We start from the raw sequence: 23080 nt of genomic DNA, 5'->3' as shown, positions 1-23080 counted from the left end.
GATCAGTGTGCATCAAAATGTTTGATAGAATATAACATATCCTAATAAAAGTAAGACATGTTCCTGATTTTAAGAATAATCGGATATCTTTATTAGTCCTCGAGGCACTTGGATGCATGTTCACTGGGTTTGATCTTGTCCTTAAGGTTTTAAGGGGACACTCATTGTTATGAAAGTACAATGGGAAGATAACTTTTACAAAATGACCAGAAATACCATATGTGGTGGAGCTGTAGCATCTGTAGTATAGTCCACATTGGTTGGCATGCGCCTTAGGCCACATGAGCGAGCGTGGTATGAAATTACTTTCTGATTGTTGTTTGATTCCTGCAATTAAAAGTATTAATTTTAATGTATGTAAGCATTGCATATATGGTAAATAATCATTATTGTCTTTAAGTTTAGAAAATATGTAAGTAAGGTGTGCTTGATTATGTGCATTCGGATATACATGTAAGTAAAGTATGCTTGATTATGTACATTCAGATGTATTGGGGCCATTGTCCATTATTTTTAAAAGGGGTCATCTTTTTTTTTTTCATATTCATAAATGACTAATCTAGAAAAGTTTGAATTTACTTCATGAATCATAAATCTAATGTTTTTACCACCATCAAAATGTCAAAGGCGATAGTGGAAAAGCAGATAGGGTGAAAGTTGAAATTACTAAGGACAAACAATGGTGGTGAATTCACTTATAGGGAATTCAATCAGTTTTGCAAAGATGATAAAAAAATGAGGCACAATACAGTAAGACATATACTAAAGCAGAATGTTATGCGGAACGTATGAACCAAACTCTCCTAGAGAGAGTAAGAAGTATGTTAAGTAATGTTGCATTGGGAAATGAATTATGGACTAAGGTCATCAGTACAGCTTATTATTCAGTGAATCGGTCCCCATCTACGACCATAAATTGTAAAATTCCAGAAGAAGTTCGGAATAGTTATGATGTAGACTACTCAGGGCTGCGAGTATTTAGTTGTGATGCTTACTCTTATGTACCGTTAGTTGAGAGAGATAAGCTACACCAAAGGGCAACGAAGTGTATTTTTATGGGATATGGTGGTGGTGTGAAAGGATACAAGTCATATGATTGGGTCACACGGAAGATCATGATTAGCCATGGCATCAGGCTTGATGAGGATTTCTTGTTCTGCAAGTATGAACATAAGAAAACGAAAAAGCTAGTGGTAATTGATGTTGAAATTGATAAAGGTGAGACACAGGTAGAAGTCAAGCTGTAAGAAAAGGTACAGGAGCAGGTGGAGAAGCCACCTATAAGGAAAAATCCATCGAGAGATTGCAGATTACTAGCGAGATATAGAGATAACTTGAATGTTACATTCTCTCTCATTACGAATGAGGGGGATCCATCTACCTTCCAGGAAGCATTGGAAGATACAAATGTTGAGAAGTGGATGACGGTAATATAAGATGAGATGGAATCTTTATACAAGAATGATATGTGAAAGCTGGTGGAGCTTCTCGGTGGACGTAAAGCGATCAAATGTAAGTGGATCTATCAGAAAAAATAGAATAAATAGAAGGCTAGACTAATAATGAAGGGTTCTGTACTGAATGAGGGTTTCGACTTTAATGAAATTTTCGCACATGTTGTCAAACAGGTATCTATCATATTTGTGTTGGTGTTGGTTGCCTAATACAATTTGAAACTAGAATAAATGGAAGTGAAGACTACTTTCCTGTATGGAGAACTAGAAGAGCAGATTCATATAAAGCAAACAAAGGGGTTCAAGGTATAGGAGTCAGAAAATAAAGTTTACAAGTTAAGGATGTCATTGTACGGCATGAAATAGTTGCATAGGCAGTAGTACAAAAAGTTTGATTCTTTCATAGTCTATTAGTAGTTTATTGGGAGTAAATTTGATCATTGTGTCTACTTCAAATCACTTAGTAGTAGAAAATTCATTATACTGGTATTGTATATTAATGATATACTTATTGTCAGTCATAATATGTCTGAGATCAACATATTAAAGGCTCAACTATAAAGGACATTTGAGATGAAAGATCTAAGGCTGCAAAGAAGATTCTCTGCATTTATATACACAAAGATAGAGAGATGAGCAGGCTAAGTGTAACACCCCAAGTTTTCAGGGGCCGTATAGGAACTCGGCCTCCAAATTTTCGGGTGTCGCTTATATCCTAATTATGGTGATTTGTACATAAATCAGTTTAAATGAGCAATAAAGGAATTGGCTGGAACATAAACCACAACCACAACTAATCTACTGAAATAAATGCGACTAAGAAATACAAGTCTATAGGAATATCAAACGGGTCGCACAAGGCGTCGCCTGACAAAATATATATCAAAAATGCCCAAAGGAAATGGTGCGCTAAATCTCTACTCAACAACCCATAAACAACCCGCACAGTCTACGGTGATCCACCCATAAGCTGGAAGTAGGAAAGCTCATCTTCCCTATCTATGCTCACCTCGCTCGGCTCATCGAGCTCTGCCTCACCTGCATCTATTAATAGGTCTGGTTGGTGTTTTAAAACACTGTCCCAGAGTAGGAGTGAGTAGCTAACTCAATGGGTGTCATTAGCCATAAGTTACATCAAATAACAATTCCATAATGAATTTAATGAAAAACACACATTCATAAATCACTAACTAGTCTTTTTTAATGCGTATACATGAATTGTGTATGATGCATGACATCACCCACAACACTCCCTCGAGCGACTTCATCTCACCGTCTCGCATGACCAACACTCCCTCATTGTGACATCAACTGTCGAGTCGCCAAATCCTAGCTAATGCAATGCATGAATAATATTAGCCGAGTATTTAGTTAATTCCGTTCATCCAACAGGTTGAGGAAACTGGTACACTCCAACGATATCAATGCCCTCATCCATTTGTGAGGCCCAGACCCCTCAACACGTGAGGCCAGGACCCCGCGATCATTGATCTCATCGGGGTCCCCACCCCCGATTGCAAGCACATGGGAAGTGCTGGAAAGCGGGATCGGCGAGGAGTGTTCCACCATGCCCGTCACCCCAGCGTATGCCGACAACTCGGACCCCGTGTCTCATTCTACCATGCCCGGCTCACGAGATTGTGGATCAGTTTTCAACTATTGTTAGTAGGCATCAATGGGCGAGGAGTGTTTCAGGTTCCAAACAGGCATGAGCAAACATGGTTAATAAGCATGGTTGGTCGGTCGATGGACTAGACTGCCCAAGTTCAGGCAAGCACGTAACGCACGACATCGGGTGCAAGCAACCTATGTAATCCCACTACTGTCGCTCATTCATGTCCGCCCAAATCAGTCAGTCTAGTCACAGGGCGGTCCAACCAACGAGTCCACCCTCTCAATTCTCAATCCTGACCAACCAGATAATGTGTTGTATTCAATATCACTTCTAAGCGACTAAAGATTCATCTTCAAGTACAGATGGAATTATGCGTACAATACATTAAGCATAAAATTTCAGGATATTAAGATGAATGCTACTACTCTTAATAGCATAAGTTAATCGTGTATGCGTGTGGTGCCGGATTTCCTAAGAGGCAAAGGATAACACATCACTCATAGTACACAAATTCAATAAGAAATAAGACAATCATACATGCCACATAGAAGATCATGCAAAAATCGGATGTGAAGTGAACATGCAACACCAATTTCATGTCCAAACGAATTGAAGACCAATCAAACATCAACTTATCATCACATGCATGTTGGGTAGACCTAACATGTAGGTTCCTCGCTAGATTTTCTCTAAATTACTCATGCACATCAATCTAACATCCACAATCATTAAATTTATCGTAAAATTGGTACTTGGCTACCTTAGGATAATGGTCCGCACCTATAGGTCGCCGAGGGCTTGCGGAATCGTCTTAGGGGTGTTGGACTCGCGGGAGGGTTTGTCGAGGTCTTGAGTCAAATGCACCAGCATGTTAGGATATATCCAAGGGCCTAACTTACAAAATGCATATATGGAGAAGAATGGTGATTACCTGGGAATCTTGCTCTTGTGGTGGTGGATGCAAGGTTCCTGTGGTTAGGGATTTGGGAAAAATCATAAATTCCTATATAAACACCAAGAACTATATGAGATTCATGTAATCCATTTTAGAAAGGACCTAGGTTAGGAAGTATGTTTGTTTCTTACCTCCAAATCACAAATGGGGTGGATTCGGCGGAGGAAAGTGATCGATGCTAGGGCTTGATTGGAGGAAACCGATGAAGGGAAGCACTAAAGCTTCCTCACTCTTCTTCTCTTCTTCTTTCTCCTTTTCTTTCTCTTTCTCTCCATTGGAGGATGTAAATTCGTATGGAGAGATGGAGTGCCCAAATGAGGCCATTATATAGTGCCAGATTTGGTGTAAATAGCCTCAATGGTTGAGTTTTTACTATACTAGCCCTATGGGAGGATTTTTCTAACCTCTAGGGCCTATTATGGGTGTACATGTCGATATACACCATAGGATAGTTAGCCCTAATAATGATCTACGTATGGACATGATCGGCCCTCCATTTGGATGCGCCGATCGACAGATATGATTAGAAGTCTGTTCAATGGTCACCGATGGTCAATCGGAGCCGCAGCTATACAGATATGAGCAGGAAAATATCCTTACTCTATATGTGAAGTTTGGTCATAAAATGACGGTCCAAAATTCTCAACTTTGCATAAGAGTGGACGACCAAATTCACTTAAGTTTCAGCTTCTTCCTTTAGGGTATTTACACTTCTCATGCACCCGTCCTTCAGCTCAAGTTGAGCGGTTCTGAAAATTACCCAGGTTCGACTCCCGCGATGGACGTCGAGCCTAGTAAGATAGACATTATTCTATAGTTTTGTAACTAGGAGCCCACTAACCAGCGGTTTAGAGCTTGTTCAAAAAATTGGAGAATTTCTGGAATGAATTAGGTATTGAGATATCTCATGGGCAATGATTAAAGTTTGGATTAATTATGTTTATAGTGTGGCATATTTATAACTAGTGAAAGTGGAGATTTGGTCATGATTACTCTAAATCGTCGGTTTTAGGCTAAAAGTATAACAGGGTTGATTTAGTCTATTAGTCAAGATCCGGGCCTTATCTAACTCGAATTCGAGTAGATCTTTTAATTTTGTTACGATTATCTTGATTAATCAGTGGTAGGTCGGTTAGATTTAGGCTCTATGTGAGCAAATCATGTGGCTAAATTCGGTGTTTAAGTGATCGGGCGAATTCGTTGGCTTCATACGGTTGATTAATCGGACTTGTGCGGTTCTTTACTGGTATCACCCGTGTATAAACTAACATTGAGTGCTAATGGCCAGTAAGTGATAATATAAGTTAATTACATTAAAAAATTCAAGGATTTTTGGAAATCCAAAATAGTGAAAATACAGGGCGTTACACTATGCTTGTCTCAGGCAGAGTATCTTGAGATGGTCCTACTCATGCTTGGAATGGACGAGGCTAAACCAGTTAGAACACCTCATGTTGCTCATTTTTTACTTTCTTCAGAGCAATGTCCTACTATATATGAAGAAAGTCAGTTTTATTTCTTGTATACCCTACTCGAACACAGTTGGCAATTTAATGTATGTCATAGTCTCTACGAGACTGGATATTTCACATGTAGTGGGTGTCGTGAGTAGATATATATCAAAACCCGACAAACAATATTAGGAAGTAGTGAAATGAATACTTCGGTATCTACGATGTATGAAGCATTACGTTTTAACATTTGAAAAATCAGAGGACAACTTATAGGATATATGGATTCTGATTATATAGGAAACGTGGATAATATAAGGTTATTTTCTTGTTACTCATTTATATTAGCAGGTGGAACAATCAATTGGATGTCAAAGCTTCAGTCTGTGATTGTTCTTTTTACAACGGAGACTAAGTATATGGCAGTGACGGAGGCATTTAAAGAAGGTGTTTAGTTGAGATGAATGATGAATGAGTTTAGTCTTCAGTAAGAGGTTGTGCCTATGAATTATGGCGGTAAAAATGCTATCAATTTACTAAAGAACTCAGTTTACCATTTTATAACTAAATATATGATGTTTGTTATTATTTTATCCGACGAGTATTTAAGAAAGGCAGTGTTACTCTTAAAAAGATTTACAAAAGCGTGAATCCGATGGATATGCTTACGAATATGGTTGTTACAGAAAAGTTTATATTATGTTCTACTTTTCTGGGATTAGCAACTGTTTATTTAAGATAGAGTGTGCACGAAAAGCAATGACGATATTCATACTATGATGTATACGATTAGAGATTGTGATTGCAGCTTGAAGTAATGGAGAATGACGATTGAATCCACAATGGAGATTGTTAAAAATTTTATCTCCAATCAATGCTTGAATAGTGGATTTCAATCAATCGACAATATGGTTCGATCGATCGATAGTACCCCAAATATATGAGTTTGCTTGTTGGACAGTTTTTCCTAGTTTCAATCAATCGAGATAATCGAAAAAATTAAATTTTCTCTCTGTACAATTTTAGCATGTTCGATTGGAGGCTTGATTTACGGCGTACGATAGTTGCCTTAAGCAATGATCTAGTAAGGCTTCGATCGGCCCACAAATCGGACGCACCGACAACAAGTTATGACAAGAGATCAGTTCAGTGGTCATCGATCGTCGATCTGGGCCGCAACTATATAGATATGTCTAAGATATTAACTTAAGTCAGTGTCCTCAATTTGGTCACGAACTAACGGTCCAAAAATCTCAACTTCAGTTAAGTTTGAAGGTGTCAAATAATTTACTTTTCTTGCAATTCCTAGGCAGATTTCACACATCACATGTGCTCACCTTACAAGCTCAAGTTGAATATTTCAACGTATTGTGTTAGCTCAATGTCTGCGATGGACATCAAGCCCGCTAAGACGAACGTCTTTCTATAGTTTCGGGTTTAGCGGCCCACTAACAAGCGGTGTAGAGTTTATTTGGATAATCTTGGCATTTTTGGAACGAATTAAGCAGCAAGATTTCTTGTGCACGATTATTAGGGTTTTAATTAAATATGTTCATAGTCTGACATATTCGCAATTAGTAGTAAAAGAGTGTGAATACTTTAAAGAAAAGAGGAAAAAGTAGATTGAAAATTAATGACTTTACAACTCACATTTTCTCTTGAATTTTAAAAGGAGCCCTTTTAAAGATTTTTCAATCCAAGATGTAATTGAAATTCATGATTTTAAGGGATGCTTAACCTAATCTGAATTGCCAATCCTAGATTTCAATTCATAAAAACCCAAAATCCATGTTGTCAAATGACCCTCTAGCCTTATGATCACCATATATGAGGTTTTATTGACCGAGAAGCACAACTAAAACAAGATTTAGAAAAATCCAATGCATAGAGAGGCTTCATACTATCATTGAGAGTATTCATCCATGGTGTTGCCCAATTTTATGACTTTCATCACCATGCATATAAATCTATGAAAACAGCACGATTGAAAGTCATATTTGGAAAGAATCCCTCCTAGGTTGGCTCTTCTTCATGATGAAATCCTCCTAAGGAGACAGTTATAATATGTGACTGAATCATGTAAATCTCTATGCCTTGTTTTCACCTCTCCATCGCCTTTACAATCTCTCAACCAACAAAAACACTTTCGGTTAGCCCAAGCCCAACCCATTAAGTATGCTTTATAATTCTAGTCTCAACCCAACTCATGACCCATTTCTTAAAAGGGTTTTAGGTCGACTTGGGTCATCACACCAACCCATGAAGGTGGTTGACCCAACCCATTTCCATCATAACCATAAAATATATTCAAAATAAAAAATAAAAAATCATGGAAAATGTGAAGCATTGATGATAATTTACAAAGCAAACCTCAACAGCACACTTCGATAATCAGTACATGAACACAAGGAAAGTAACCATCTCCTAAAAAACCACAACTAACATTCAACTTACTCATCTTCCTTCTTGAAGGTACAACAAGCAAGCCAATCAGCTTACGCCTTTTCCATGGCCTACATTTGTGAAGTAGACAACCTGACCCACCAGATCAAGTTCTATCAGCACCCTCCATGGCCCCTACAGCTTGGAACCTGGGTTCCTTAGGAAGGAACTTTTGATTAGCATAAACAGACATGTAGTCCCCAAAAGAGAACTTGGGGTAAGCTGGTCCACACACAGGTGTTTGGTGCACCAGCTCTGGTGCAGGGCCCATGATGGCCTTGAGTGATGGATTGTAGAAGGATGCAATGGACCTCCTGGTCCCATTTTGAGTGGCAAAGACACGATGCCACACACTCTTGTATCGGCCGTTGCTCAGGACTTCGATCTGGTCCCCAGTGTTGATGACGATCGTATTGGCCAGGGGCTGGACATCAATCCAATGGCCATCCTTGAGGATCTGCAGGCCCTTGACCTTGTCATCCTGGAAGAGTAGGATGACCCCACCTGCATCGGTGTGGGCCCGGAGGCCATTCACTCGATCTGGGTGTGGGCATGGAGGGTAGTGGCTCACTTTGGTGCCGAAGAAAGGTTCGTGTTCTGGCTCATCGCCGCCACTGAAGGCCCGCTGTATGTAGCCTTTCTCTAGACCCAAATTCTCATCCATTATCTCCATCATCTTCTCAGCGAGTTTCTTCAGTTCTCGGCGGTATTCCACCATGGTTTCCCTGTTATTTTCACATCCAAACATGCACACATTAGGCAAAGAGATTCATCAGACAGTTTGGATCATCTGATCAATGGACTTTTGGGCTATTATGGCCACTTCAAGAGATGATTGATCCAGATTTGGTCACTCATTTGGTGAATGTCATTAATCCAAACACATATTCTAATCATAGTTCTAGAACACGATGACTCGATTCAAAACTCGAACGAGTCAGCTCGATGCAACTCGAACTGAATTTAGTGCCTCTCTTAGATGATCTGACATATCAAATCAGCGTGCCAGACGCTGGCTATTTGATATTTATTCAATTTTTATAAATGTTATTAAAATACTTATTACATATCTGATCGAGTCAATTCAAGTTTTCAAGTATTTGAACTATGGTTAAAATCTCACTTAAACCATATTTTGGTGTAAGCGATCTTCAACGGTCGGATCTTGATTGGACTGTTTACAGATATTAGGACCACCCATGCTAGTTTGGTGGACCCCACAAGTGGAAACCGTCCAATTAGGAACACTTCCTCATAAACACTCAAACAAAAGTTTTAAGTATGATGATAATTCGTGACTTGAATAACAGAGGCCGTCTGTTCTTACTTGAATTCTGGAGGCTGGGATGGCCATTCGTTGTGGTCATGAAGAAGGAAAACATCCTCCCAATCAATGTTCTCCAGTCGCTGGCCTGCCTCTCCGCTCTTCCCTTCCAACAGTTCATTCATCAATTGGACGGGGACTGAGTCCTTGAAACTTTCTTCCCTTTCGAACTTGTAGCATTGTGAGGACACCTTCTTTACTCTTTCAAGAAGTTCAACTGGAATTCCATGGTTCACCAGCTGCAAGGAAAGAAAGTCAATCAGAACATGATGAGAAAACATTTTCTAGAAATGGGTTTTTGATGAAATCATGAGTGGATAATTGAGGATTTGTCATGGATGTCGCTTTTGTATAATGACAGTTAAAACAGTTATGACCATCGCATCTTTTTTACGTTTTCAACCAAAGGTTATAAATCAATTGTAATGCATTATACAACCGCTGCTAGCGATTACACAAGAATTATAAGAAAATATAGAATAATTAGAATGTTTTTTCATGTTACTACAGCCATTGTGATTTATGTGTTACAATCTAGTGAACAGAAATCCAACATGCATTCGAAAATGGGATTTGAAATTTTGGAATGCACGTTGGGAATACATGATTTTGAGTGAGGAGCATGGTATGCCATAAAAGTCATGATGGGGCCACAAGGCCAGCAACCATTACATGTTGCGGGATCATAAAAGCCATAACAGTCGTTATGGAAAAAATGACCCGTAAAGGTGGTTACGATCTCCTAACAGCCCGCTTACAGTAACAGTCCATTACAAATAAAGACTCTTTGGATTTTTTGTTCAATAAAAAAATTAACAGAGAGAGAGAGAGAGAGAGAGAGAGAGAGAGAGAGAGAGAGAGAGAGTAATGGCGTTGCAGTAGCTGTAACAGCTATTACAACCCGTATTGTAAAGGTGACGATAGTGGCTATTATGGACACCATTACCCTTACGGAATACCTTGACGAGGAGAGAATGAAGAGGTTGATCATGGCATACTTGGCTATATGGCACGCATGCGAACGACTTAGGCACTAGGCCAGCCACTTCATACTAAGAAAATGGACCATTAAGAAGAAAAAAGAAAATCACCAACAGCCTATATTCAAGGTACATGTATGGTCCACCCATAAGATCGCCGTGTCAAGCCCTGCCCAGTACATGGCCCCATCTCACACAGGTGTGCCACAACCCATCTCATCAATCTCTCCTCACCCAAATCATTTTGGCATTCCTTTCATAAATCCTGACAATCTGATATTTCAATGATAGAATAAAAGAACTGAACAAGATTCATGTAGCTGACCCCAATTAGTTGGGATAAGGCTCAGTTGATTATAACAACTATGGCCATCACCCAACCCAGATTCAAATAACCATCGAATTACCTGAAAGAAACCCCACTCCTCGCATCCATTCGCAATCTGAGCCATTGTTTCTGCCCTCTCCTCACCATTGAGCTTCGAAATGTCGATGACCGGAATCGCCATTGTAGGAAATGCAAGAGAGAGCTGGTAGCAGTGCTAGTACTAGTAGTGCTAAAGAGCTACAAGTTTGGATGTGTTCTTTCACAGCAATTGCCGGGTTTTTATAACTGCCAATCACCCCGCGTATTGGGTGTCAACCCCCATTTAAAAATGATTAAAATAAATAAATCTGAGATGGCTGTGGACGGTGTGATTGCATTAACAAATGCAGGGTCAATGGCTGTGGTAGACTACAACAGAAGCATCTTGATTCAGGTATTGTGCTTATTTGAAGGCAACTCTGCAGAATGTGGGTTGGCCACAGCTCACCATGTCGACAATGGTTCATCCACCGTACATGTGGCATGCATGTGTGGGGACCATACGAATTATAGATGGCACAGTAGACTGGAGCAGGACCCAAAATTTGTTTTGACTGTTGGATTTGGAGCCGTCCATTTGATGGCCATCACCAATTGGGTTCATGTAATTTTTGGAGAAATGGGAAGTGTACTGAGACTCGCAAAGTAAACAGATAGAAATCTAACAAGATAATCATAATCGCACAAATAAATTCAACTAAAAAGCAATAAATTTACGTGGAAAAAAATACAGAAAAATCCTTGCTAAAACAGTCATGACATAAAGCGATAATACACAATGAAAAATGAAGTTATAAGAGATGAAATTCTACTAATCAAAGACTCAAGAAGAAAAGACCAAGTCTTTTTCCTTCAAGAACCCTCTCAAATCGTTAAGCAAATTTAGAGAACCATAATTCCTAACTCAATCTCAATTACACCCGGTATATAAACTACCACAATAATAATAGGAAACAAATCATGCACTTACACAATTCTATGTGTGCTCTCAATAGGACCTTCGATAGCATCATAGCCATCGAGATTCAATCGATGAAATTAATCAAGAACCATCGATGCTATCAAGTAACAGTCTCTAAAACTGTCCAACAATCGATAGGAATTTTTTTCGAATTTTCTTGATGGGTTTGAGCAAATGTTGATTCAATACGTTGATAGAATCAACATTTGCTCAATGGAATTAAGTAGCCTGTCGATGACATCGACACACTTTATTACATACAGATTTAAGACATCTGACAACAAAGTAAACTTTTATTGTGCTCACATGTCCAATCTTGATCATCTGCCAAGCCTCATGATCAAGTTATTTCTGGCCCAATTAAGAAACGGACCAGACCTCAACCAAGGTCAAGCCCATTTAGTAGTATTGCTTAAGCCCGATCCACAGCTCAAAAGGCCCATTCAACTTGCTCAGTCTGGGCGGACTCTCATGCCGATTCAAGAATGGGCTTCCAACCCATTTCAATTCAAGCCATTTCCACCTAATCAGGCCCTTCTGCTCATTTGGTGGGCCACATAGGTACAGCAAATGTGAGCTATTGCTAAATGTATCCTACCCATTTATTTATTTCACACAAGCATGACCCACATGAGCAGGCAGATCTACATATCTTCACAGTGGGCCCAACATAATCATCATCTTTGATCTCACACACAGATGCCACACTGGCACCACATGAGCCGCCAGCACTAAAAAGACTCAAAAACTCGACTTAACTTGCCCGAGTCACATTGACTCGACCAGATTTAATCAAGACTAAAAAAAAACTCAATTTGATCACAACTCAATAAAAACTCCACTCGACTCACCACAATAGAACATAACTCATATATTAAAAGTTGGAAAAACCACAACAATCGACTCGACTCGACTCGGCTGGGTATCAGGTCGAGTCATGTGTTTTAAAACTATGATGAAGACCATGGCCCACTAACAGCCTGGGCCAGATGGATGTAGGGTGGGAGTAACCCACATTGCAGCTTAGCCCATATTAATATTTAAATAATCTTGTCTGGAACATGCACAAAGAAGAAGAAACACATGAGCCATGATTAGAGCAATATTATTTTTAATTAATGGAGGTTATGTCTCAAGGTTAGTTAGGCAGTTTCTGCCGACTCGCATCCCTTTGAGCTGACTGCCGGCCCATGCCTTGTGCTTTAATCTCTATCTATGACTTTCTCTCCTCATTTGCCCTTTGAAAATAGATTCATTTCAACCACTGAATTGTAGCCGTTGTTTTGGGTCTCTTTCTTTTCCCTATTTTAATAGCTTCTGCTCTTGTTAAGCTCTTTTCTAGGCTTTTAAGGATGATGTAATGCTCTGGGGGAGTATGGAATATCATACTCTTGGATCCATTGTTCGTACTTGTACTCGATCCAGATGGTTGGATTTGTGGGGTTCCCTGTCTACGACGCAGGGACAAAATTTTACTTTGATAGAGCCATCAGATCGTCTGATTTTTTTGATCGGTTTGGATTGACTGATTGGTCTAGATGTTAGGTTTTGCTGACTTGAATTGTATGGTGTGGGTGAAATATATGAAGGCCAAGTGTACAATGGATGTATGTGAATGCTTAGGCTTGTCCGATCGATCTGAATTTCCTACTTGGATTGGATGGTGTGGATTACAGTACACGTGTGCCACGTGTAGGACATATGTATGTAAATGTTAGGATCGATTGATCAGTTTAAAGCTTAGGTAATGCCACTTTAATTGTACGGTCTGGATTGAAATATGTGCGTTCCACGTGTAGGATGTATGTATGCGTGAGTATGATGAGTATGATGCGCCACACCCTGTTAGAGTATGTTATTTATAATCCTCCATTGAAGACATTGAAGAGTCGTTTCTACAAAACGGTGTTTCTTACTGAAATCTGCAGCATCCGATCTCCACCACACACGTAGAAATGTGTCGTGATCCGAACATTTATACCTCCAGAGTCCAGACGCCTCACCATCAGTGGATGGGCCGCTGCAAAAATTCTGCTGATTCAACTGAAACTCTTGGGCCACTTAATGTGGCCGATTAAGTACAACGAAGGTATGCTATGGTTGTGATCAAGGGAGCGGATCGCCTGTGTCCCTGTGAGGTCTACAGAGATGTCCGTGAGAAATCCAGTCCGTCCATCTGTTTTGAAATACCACAATGGGACAGGATTTTAAAAATAAGGCAGATCCAAAACTCAGGTGGGCCACACCCACAAAACAGTGGGAACAGCAATGTCCACCGTTGAAACTTTCCTGGAGTTGACCATGATGTTTGTATGCCATCCAAACCGTTCTAGAATTATTACGACACAGATAAACTGTAGGAACAAATATCATCTTGATACAAAACTTCTTTCACCGAGAAGCGTTCAATCCCCACTGTTTCGTATGGTATGGCCCACCTGAGTCTTGGATCTGATTGATACTTAGAATCCTGTCCTATTGTGGTCTTTCAAAACAGATGGATGGAGTGGATTTGTCACTGACATCTCTATGGGCCCACATAGCTTCGGGCACAGAGGGTCACAGGCAATCCTCTCCCTGTGATCAGTGAGACTACCGGGCCATGACTCATCCGTAGTGGGACCCATTGGAACAACACTATCCATCAAAAATCACATAGCCACATGTATGATCCAACGGTAGAGATTGTCTATTGCTCATTTCTTCAGAGGACTGTACGTTCCATACCGTTTTTACAGAGAATGACAGAACGTCAAACCGGATGGACGGTCTGGATTGGTGATCCGCGAGTGGGTTGAAATGGCAACGAATCAAGAGTGGTTAATCGCACAAATGGCAGGAATCTTTCTCACTTCTTTATAAAACTATGCATACGTGGCCATTTGAAACGAGGAAATCAATGAAGGGTGTGATGCTCACAACAAGAACGTGTGATTGGTGGGCCACATGCACGAAAAAAAAAAAATTTTATTGGGTTTTTTCGGGCAAGGTGTTTGAATCATCATTTGGGTGAGTAGGATTCATTCCACCAAGTCAAAATTTCATTGCAAGGAGCTTTGGAAGCTGTGATTTTTAAATCCTGTTCATGTTCTTAGATTCCCTTCATTTGTTTAGAAACAAACCTATCCATAATCCATCACATGGAGGTTCTTGTTGTGAGCATCATGGATCCATCCTGACACGTGGCAGGTGGATACATCCACCGTACTGACCACCTTTTTTTATTCCCTATCATGGATGTCCCCATGGTTGAAAATAACGTTGAGCGGTCTATCCTAGCCATTGGACTCATGGTTCTCAAATTAACGGTGCGAATGAAATGGCTTAGCGTCGACATTCAAGTAGATGAAATAGATGTATATGATCATCTATTTTATTTTATTTTTACTGTGGCCATCTGTAGAAAGGATCCATTAGATGAACGGTCTGGATCAACTATCCCACCTACCATATGCTAGATATTTAGTGACGAATGCCCTTCCTTTGATCCAGCTGGATGGGTTCCTGTTGGAATTCATTTTAGTGGGGGTCTCATGCACGAGCAGAACGGGTTAAAGAGTCAACGGTGCATGTACAGTGCTTTGGTTTGGGATCTCTAATCGGAGCCATCAGATAATCATAATCATTGTAGGGTAAGTAGTTCTTTTGAACTCTGATTATAAATTGATTAATATGATTGGGCCTAACTTAATGATTAGGAGACGGCTAATGTGCACGTGGCTGCTGAATGCCTCCTCAGACACACGTGCCAAACATATCTGGTGATCCGGACTGTTGTTCTGGTCCGACACCACGTGGATGGTCCATATCTGGAAATTCAAATGGATTTTAGCCTGGTATGGCTCCAATACGTAGCCTGCAAATGGAAAACACTCAAATAGTAAAACTTTCAGTGATTTGATTGTTAGAGTTGTATAATCACTACGATTTTTATCCTACTAACCATCGAAAAGCTGGCCCACCAGATCTACGGTACAGATCATCGGAGATGTTTGGAATTTCGTTGCGTATGGAGAGAAATGCATAGAACTTGTATACAGCGACCTGCAAGTCAGCGTTCCTAATAATGATTGTTGGTTAGTTTATCTTCGACGAAAATGGAAAGAACCAAACGTCGCGCTAGGAATCCACACGGTTACTTTCGCAATCCGAGGGCCAGGTGGATGGAACTTTGAAACTTCCATGAGATCCACTCCGTCCATAAGGTACACTGCCTCATGTTAACCATTGAAACCAAAATTGATTATAATAAAAATCTCATATAGGCCACACCATAGTAAAGAGTTGGGATGGAACGCTGCATAGTGCCCACCGTGATGTTTCTATGCCATCTAATCCATTCATGGGATGCGTCTCATCAGCATGAAATAAACACTGAAAACTACAGTATTCCAAAACTCGGTGGGCCATACCATGTGAATTTAAAACTTGTAAATGCAATTTTTTTTGGGGGGGTTGACCACCTAGTGTTGAATCAGCCCTGGTTTTGAGATAAGCCCAAACAAGGGGTGGTGTAACTGATGGACGGCGTGGATTCCATGAACGTTGAGTAGTTTCAACATGTTAGAGAAAGTAAACTCCGAGAAGGCCTCCCTCTAAGCACATAAAATACCTAAGTTAGATGGGGCCCACTGTATTGTTCAATATCCAATCCGTCCATTTTATCGATTTCTTTTTTAACTATACATCCTAAAATTAATCCTGATAAAAAGCTCAGATTGGAGCTACCAAGAATAACAATGTAAAATCACGAACGAAACTTCTAGATCATGCGGTATGGCCCACCCGATTTTTGGATCAGTCTAATTGCTGAAGTATCTGTTCATCAAGGTGAGAAGCATGGGAAGAAAGGGTTTGACGAAATATAAACACTATGGTGAGCCCCACACAATACTCTATGGCTAGCATCCCCACCCCATTGGTCCCTGTGGTGTGACTCACCTGAGTTAATTATCGGGTTGAATTTTATAAATACGTGTTAAAATCAATGGGCTCACCTGATGGACGGAGTGGATTTCACACAGACGTAACGGTGGGCGCCCGGAGATTGGATTTCGTACCCACTTTGTACAGCAGGTGTCATGCAGGATTCCCGTACAAGCAGAAATACCAAACTACCTACAAATAAAGTAGCCGCGTAGACCTTACACGAACCGAGCTAGCTCGGTTTGCTCGCTCGACTCAACTCGAAAAAACTCGATTTGACTCGTTTCAAAGCTGAGTTCGAGCTGGCCCCTGCTCGACTCCACTCGAACCCAGCTCGAATCGAACTCGGATCGAACCAGTTTGGTGACTCAGTTACTTTGATATTGATGTTACTCACCAAGTGTTTGATGAAATGACTCAACAAAGTGTGGCTGGTGGTGGTTGCAGCGTTTTGGATCAATAATAGCATGAACACTGAAGGTGGACAATGAGTGTATGTTGTGGTGATTAGAAGTGTTTGCACAAGCCGCTTGAGGCATGTGATTGATGATTGAGTAACGTGTGACCCATCCATGTTACACATAGTTAAATGGTTAGGCAGGCAAGTTGATTAGGGCCATCTAATGTCATTACAACACCTGGCAAGGACATCTGATTCTCCAAGATAGGCAAATGGTATTGATGGGGCCAACCCAAATGGTGATCATGACCATCTTGAATTTTAAGCCCTCTTTGGGGGGATTTAAAATCCACTGGATTTGAAACCTCCAATTATTTTATGGTGCCAAATAGATAAATGATTTGAAATCCCCCAAATCCATGGTGACAAACACCTCTCTAGAGTGTCCAAGTGGTTATCTGTGAATAGGTGTGAATATTGTGACAATTAGTGCATTTAGAAAGAGTAAATGGGATCCAATTCACATCAAATACAATAAAAACTATATTTTTAAAGTCACAGAAAAATCACATGATTTTACTTCACTTGAAACATTTATACCACTTATTACCGATGTTCACCATTCAAGGTTATTTCTTTCACTCTCTTCCACATACTGCTACCAAACACTTGGATTCCAGTTGATATTAATTGCAGGTTGCATTTTGTAACCCATAATTCCAATTCACATAAATTTTCAGAATAATTGCTAATGCATATCAATCACACGCTCCTCAAATGAACCAGATAACTCTTCCAAGTTGAGAAAATGACACCAACGATGAGGCTGGCTCACCTGTAAAGTGGAATCTAGTATGACTACTAAACGTAAAGGCTACAATTGGCATTTCATGGCATATAACTTGTCCAAACATATTTCCTCATCATGAAAATGAAACTTCCCCATTCTAGTACCATGGGGAGCAAAATATGGTGCAAGAATCATGACAATTGAATGATTCCTACCCTTTGATACAGCTAATTTTTACAATTATTCATCATTTATAAATAATAAATCAAATTATTAAAATCAAACTAAAGTGCTATTTTGAAATCATAAGTAATATAAAGTGGGATATACTTCTAGATATTTTAAGATAATGATCCGATTTATTTTCTTTCTCGGGTCAATCTCAATGGTTCATTTTCATGCCATTGATGGGATGTCTAGGATTATCCAATTTGTGTGAGTATTGCACCGCCGCTTGCTCCTATTAGTATTTTGGTTGAATGAATGCTCAAATTTATGAGAGGGGACGATGCCGCAAGGTTAGCAAAATCTTTTATATTATTATTATTATCATCATTAGTGGTAGTGGTGGTGGTAGTTGTAGGAATTCAATGAGGGGCCTTAGGCTACTTACTTGAGGCGCCACATATCCGAACATGTATGGCACATATGTCAAAGATCTCAACCATTCAGAGGTTGCACACACTACCAAGTTGTAATATGTCCAAAAGTGTACTTGTTTACATTTATATTTGATGTCTTGACGTAGAACAATAAGAAGATGCCACATTGAGGCACTACATGTTTAACATATGTAGAATTTGTACTCGCACTCATATAGATTTGCTTCTAATCTTCTTTCGGCATTATGGGATGAATCACCGCATGTCACATAGCCACAATTAATATGCCCATTAAATAAGGCAACATGCTTGACACATCTATAAAAGACATGTTGAGTGAGCATATCCTATCTCACAACTGGATATAATCTTATCTATGAGATCGTTTCTCCCAATTCTTTCAAAATGAGAGATTTTCCCAAAGACATTCAGAGAACCAGTAACAATTTAAAATATTTCAAAGACCAAGAGGTCGAATCGACATCCAAGCCAACTCGGATGCGGTTAAAGACCTGACTCGTAAAGGGACGGCTGAATTTCTGTCAGGTCACATTATATATGATGATCAGAATCAAGAGAATAGGAGATATGATTTGCCCAAATGGCATATCAGTATCAATGGTCAAATCCCTCCAACACTCCAGACCATCACTTTAGTGATGGTTAAATATAGGAGGTGGTTTGATCCATACTGTCCAACACCTCGAAGTGGATGAGGTGGGTCACTAAGAAGTATTAAGTGGCCCTGCTCGATAGGGATCAGTTCTTGAGTTTTCCGGACTTCAGCCTAGTTGTCTTCATCGACAAAACTTTGGCAGTCTCAGGCCTAGTCTTGAGTGGGCCACAAACATCTCCGTAGGCTAACAAATCCAAAGTCCTTTCCTCTCAGGGCAAAGTCTCAGTTTGTTAAGGAAGAGATTACATACTCGAAAAGCCCACACAAATGATCCAAAAACCCAGTGATGGACTCTCACCACCTCGAGAAAACTATAAAAGATATATAAGAAGAAGATTTTGAGGCCCCACACCAAACACATTTATCTATTTTTTATCTATTGTACTTACTTTGATGTCTATTTTACTTTTCCTAGTCTAATTTAATATTGTTGAATGGCTCCCATTGCAGTTTATTTATCTTAAAAGTATACTAAATATTTATAACTTTAAATTTCCATATCACCATGTTCATTTGAGTTTTGATTTAGTTATTTATACCACTTTCATATTCTGCCAACCACTTGTATTGACCGTCTATGCTAATAGGAGCATCAAGTACTTATCTTCTCTTTTTTTTTTTTGCTTTTTATTTATATATGATTGTAAAGAACAATGGTTGTAATATAGCTAAGTTATTAATAAAATTGATCGTGTTTATTTTAGTTTAAATTTTTTTATAGGGCAAATCTTCTATTCTAATTGAGAAATATCACATTGGTGTGATAAAAAGTCCTTAAGCCGATCATTTCCACATCTAACGACACAAGGTAAAAAGAACTCATTCACGGTGGCTACCCTTCTACAAACCACGCTATGAAATCCATGGGCAAAAAGATCATAGATTCTGATCGTCTCCCTTCAGTCTGTCCATCTCGGTGCAGGGGCATCAACAATTCAACCAAGCCAAAAAAATAATAATAATAATAATAATTAGGTAGACTCTGCCATGCCCAGGGAATCATACACGCATAGGTACAACTGATCCAACCCTTGGTCACATGAGCGCACAGGTACAACCGATCCAGGCATGAGCGGCACTGACCGGCAAAGTTAGGGCAACAACACTAACCTCAACGTTGAATTTGGACCGTTGGAGTTTCTCTCTAAGTGCCCATTTTTTTCTATCAGCATACCAATGTTATTTTAGTTCATGTGAGCCCTACCTGTTGAATGGCCTGTACCTCCGACACGTGTCAAGGCCAGGATCTCTGACCCGTCTTCCTAGTTCCTACCCCACGTGAGGCCCCTCACAGAATCAGGACTTTTTTTTCTTTGTTCCCGCCACTTTCAGCGGAAACGGATTGGCTACTCCCCCTGCCACCAGCCCCATGGCTGGTGGTCGGTGCTCTGTGGGCCCCACCATGATGTATTTGTTTCATCCATGCTGTTCATCCATTTTTACACGTCATTTTAGGGCTTTATACGAAAAATGAGAGAGAGATAAATCTCAGGTGGACCACACCACAGGAAAACAATAGTGATTGGATATCCACCATTAAAATCATCCTAAAGCCCACTGTACTGTTTGTTTGACATCCAATCTGTTGATTAGGTCATAAAGGACCAGATGAATGGAAAAAAACAAAGATCATCTTGATCCAAAACTTTAATGGCTCCAAAAAGGTTTTTAATGGTCTACGCTCATTCAACACTGTTTCCTGTAATGTGGTCCACTTGAGATTTGGATATACATAATTTTTGGTCTCATAAAATAAAATGATCTGTAAAAATATATGGACGGTATGGATGAAAAACATACATCATGGTGGAGCCCAGGGAGCACCGACCATCAGCCATTTGCTGGTGGCAGGGGGAGTAGCCAATCCGTTTCCACTTTCAGCAGCTGTAAGGTGGGCCCGGTAAATAGACAGAACATTTCCAGTACCCGCAGGGAAGATGTTAGATGTGCTCATCTGGCGCCATAATCGGAAGCTGTAACAAGAAAGCCCAACACAAGGGCGGCACCAACATGACGTAGCTGTTATGTTTCCGTGGTCCTACGTAACTTCCAATCAGAACCGTCCAAGGTTCCTCTTCCCACCTAGAAATTATAGAATCCAGAGACTTCCCTACCTAAATGAGGCTTATAGTTCAGTGATCCAGACCGTTGATCTGACGGGCCCCATCATGGATGAAGAAGCCCACAAATATTTTGCAGGCTGGGAAATCCTAGCCCTCCCATGGTTGACCGACAAATAGACAGGTAACAAGAAGATAGCAACGGTCTAGAAAAGTCGTCAAATGTTCTAAGACTAGAATCTTCCACTGGAGAAGATTTTTGGGCCATCCCTAGAATAATGGTGGGCCCATCAGGTCAGCATTCTGGATCAACAAACAGCAATCCATTTCTACGGACTGGATGAAACGAAACACTATCCAAGTGCTGATGCATCAGGAAACTATAGTTTCTCATCCCCAAATATACCATCTAATCATACACGATCCCCCAATTTATTTAGTGGGAGTGATGAGATGGTCAGATGGGTCATGGGAAAATGGAGGGACCATGTGATCGGTACCATACGAGGAGACCCACTCATAACTGACGGCACGTGAATGGGCCCTTCTGTACGGTTCCTTGGTGGGGCCCACTTCATTTGGGACAGTGCTAGAGTATCTTGTGTAGGTCAGTTTCACTAATCGAGAGCCACGTGGGTGGAACTTCCATGAGATCCACTCCGTCCATCAGGTAAGCTGACTCCCAATACTCAGATAGGCCACACCTTTTACGGTTGGGATGGGAACGTCCACCATTAGTTTTGGGTAGGGTCCGGTGCGTTGTTTGTATGCCATCCAATCCAGTCATCTGGTTTACCTCATCAGGATGAAAGGATTAGCCAAAGATAAAACTGTTCTGAAACCCAGGTGGACCATATCACGGAATTTACAATTTTAAGGTGTGATTATGTACTGTAACCTATGGGGTGTCCCACCTGAGTGTTGAATCAGCTAGATTTTTGTGATAAACGGTCTGGATCATGCAGAGAGATCAACAGAGCTAAAAGGGGTATAAAAATAAAAAAACCAGTCGAGGGGTGCATGAACGTTGCGCCGTGGTTTGGTCTGGTATCTAATCAACGCCATTAGAATAGTAATAATAGGGGAGTTAATTATTTGATACACTGGCAGAGTACGGTGCCTGATACACAGGCACTCAGACATTGTACATGTGGCGTATGCTAACTCAAATTAAACCAATTAAAATGTGGGGCCCACTGTCGCAGATCCATAGTGCCAAAATCAGACTGGTTGAACAATCCTAAGATCCGATCTGTGTATGCTTATTTGTTGAAACAGGATCATTTGGATATTTTTCATTTTTAACCATACAATAAAACTCCCCCAATCAGATAGATAGATAATCAAATAAGCATACTTAGTCCATGGTACATCTAAACTAGAATCCATGATTTGGACAGTTTAAGTACAATTACTTATATGCCACATTTGCAATTTCTAAGTGCCTGCATATCATCCATCACACTGCCAGAGTACCAACGTTCTTCTCATGTCTATAATCATATTACTATAAGTCCTGCGTATTGAACTCGGATTATAAATTGATTAGCATGATTGGACACTTTGATTAATGATTATTTATTAGTTTTGCTTTGACCTGAATGAAAAGAAATTGTTATTGAGATACATGCATTTGATCGTTGTTTTAAAACTAGAACCGGACCCCATTATTTTGTAATATTCTTAGATCCAAGTACCCGATGCAACCGGGTCAACCCGGTGTGATCTAAAACATTTCTTAAAATAAAACTTTGAACATGTAAGATAGTTCCAAGCACTTTTGTAAAAGTGAGGTCCATGAGAAAGGGGTAGCAATGGGCTAGGTTAGGATTGTGATTAAGTCAACCCTACCCTGACCATAATTCCTTAAGCCCGGGCTAGCTCTTGGCCAGCTTTGTAAGAAAAAGAGTTTTTAAGTCATTAGGGTTTGTTTGAAAGCTTGTAAATGGAAGAAAATGTCTTAGTTGTGTTTGGCTAACTATAAATGAAATGCATTTGAAATCTGAATATTTTGTTTGAGTGGGAATAAATGAAATGAATTATAATGCACCGTAAAATTTTAATAAATTCACAAGAA

The 23080-nt window shown here is 40.0% G+C and overlaps 1 protein-coding gene across 1 annotated transcript; it reads right to left on the bottom strand.

Annotated features, from left to right (window-relative positions):
• Positions 1-7792: 7792 nt before the first annotated feature.
• On the bottom strand, positions 7793-10784 carry LOC131244396 (1-aminocyclopropane-1-carboxylate oxidase-like). The gene is made up of 3 exons (XM_058244008.1): positions 10629-10784; positions 9245-9480; positions 7793-8642 (listed from the first exon to the last, which is right to left on the bottom strand). Exons 1-3 carry the CDS (start codon positions 10728-10730, stop codon positions 8024-8026), a joined length of 957 nt encoding a protein of 318 aa, XP_058099991.1. The 5' UTR covers positions 10731-10784; the 3' UTR covers positions 7793-8023.
• Between the last annotated feature and the right edge of the window lie 12296 nt (positions 10785-23080).

Source organism: Magnolia sinica, chromosome 4 (genome assembly GCF_029962835.1).
Source record: "Magnolia sinica isolate HGM2019 chromosome 4, MsV1, whole genome shotgun sequence".
Classification (NCBI taxonomy): Eukaryota; Viridiplantae; Streptophyta; class Magnoliopsida; order Magnoliales; family Magnoliaceae; genus Magnolia; species Magnolia sinica.
This window is presented reverse-complemented; position numbering and strand designations above follow the sequence as displayed.

Coding starts and splice junctions, on each gene's coding strand:
- LOC131244396 (XM_058244008.1), bottom strand. CDS start 10,730: ATGGCGATTCCGGTCATCGACATTTCGAAGCTCAATGGTGAGGAGAGG. Junction 9,481..10,628: donor AGGAGTGGGGTTTCTTTCAG/GTAATTCGATGG, acceptor CTTTCCTTGCAG/CTGGTGAACCATGGAATTCC. Junction 8,643..9,244: donor TCCCAGCCTCCAGAATTCAA/GTAAGAACAGAC, acceptor TGAAAATAACAG/GGAAACCATGGTGGAATACC.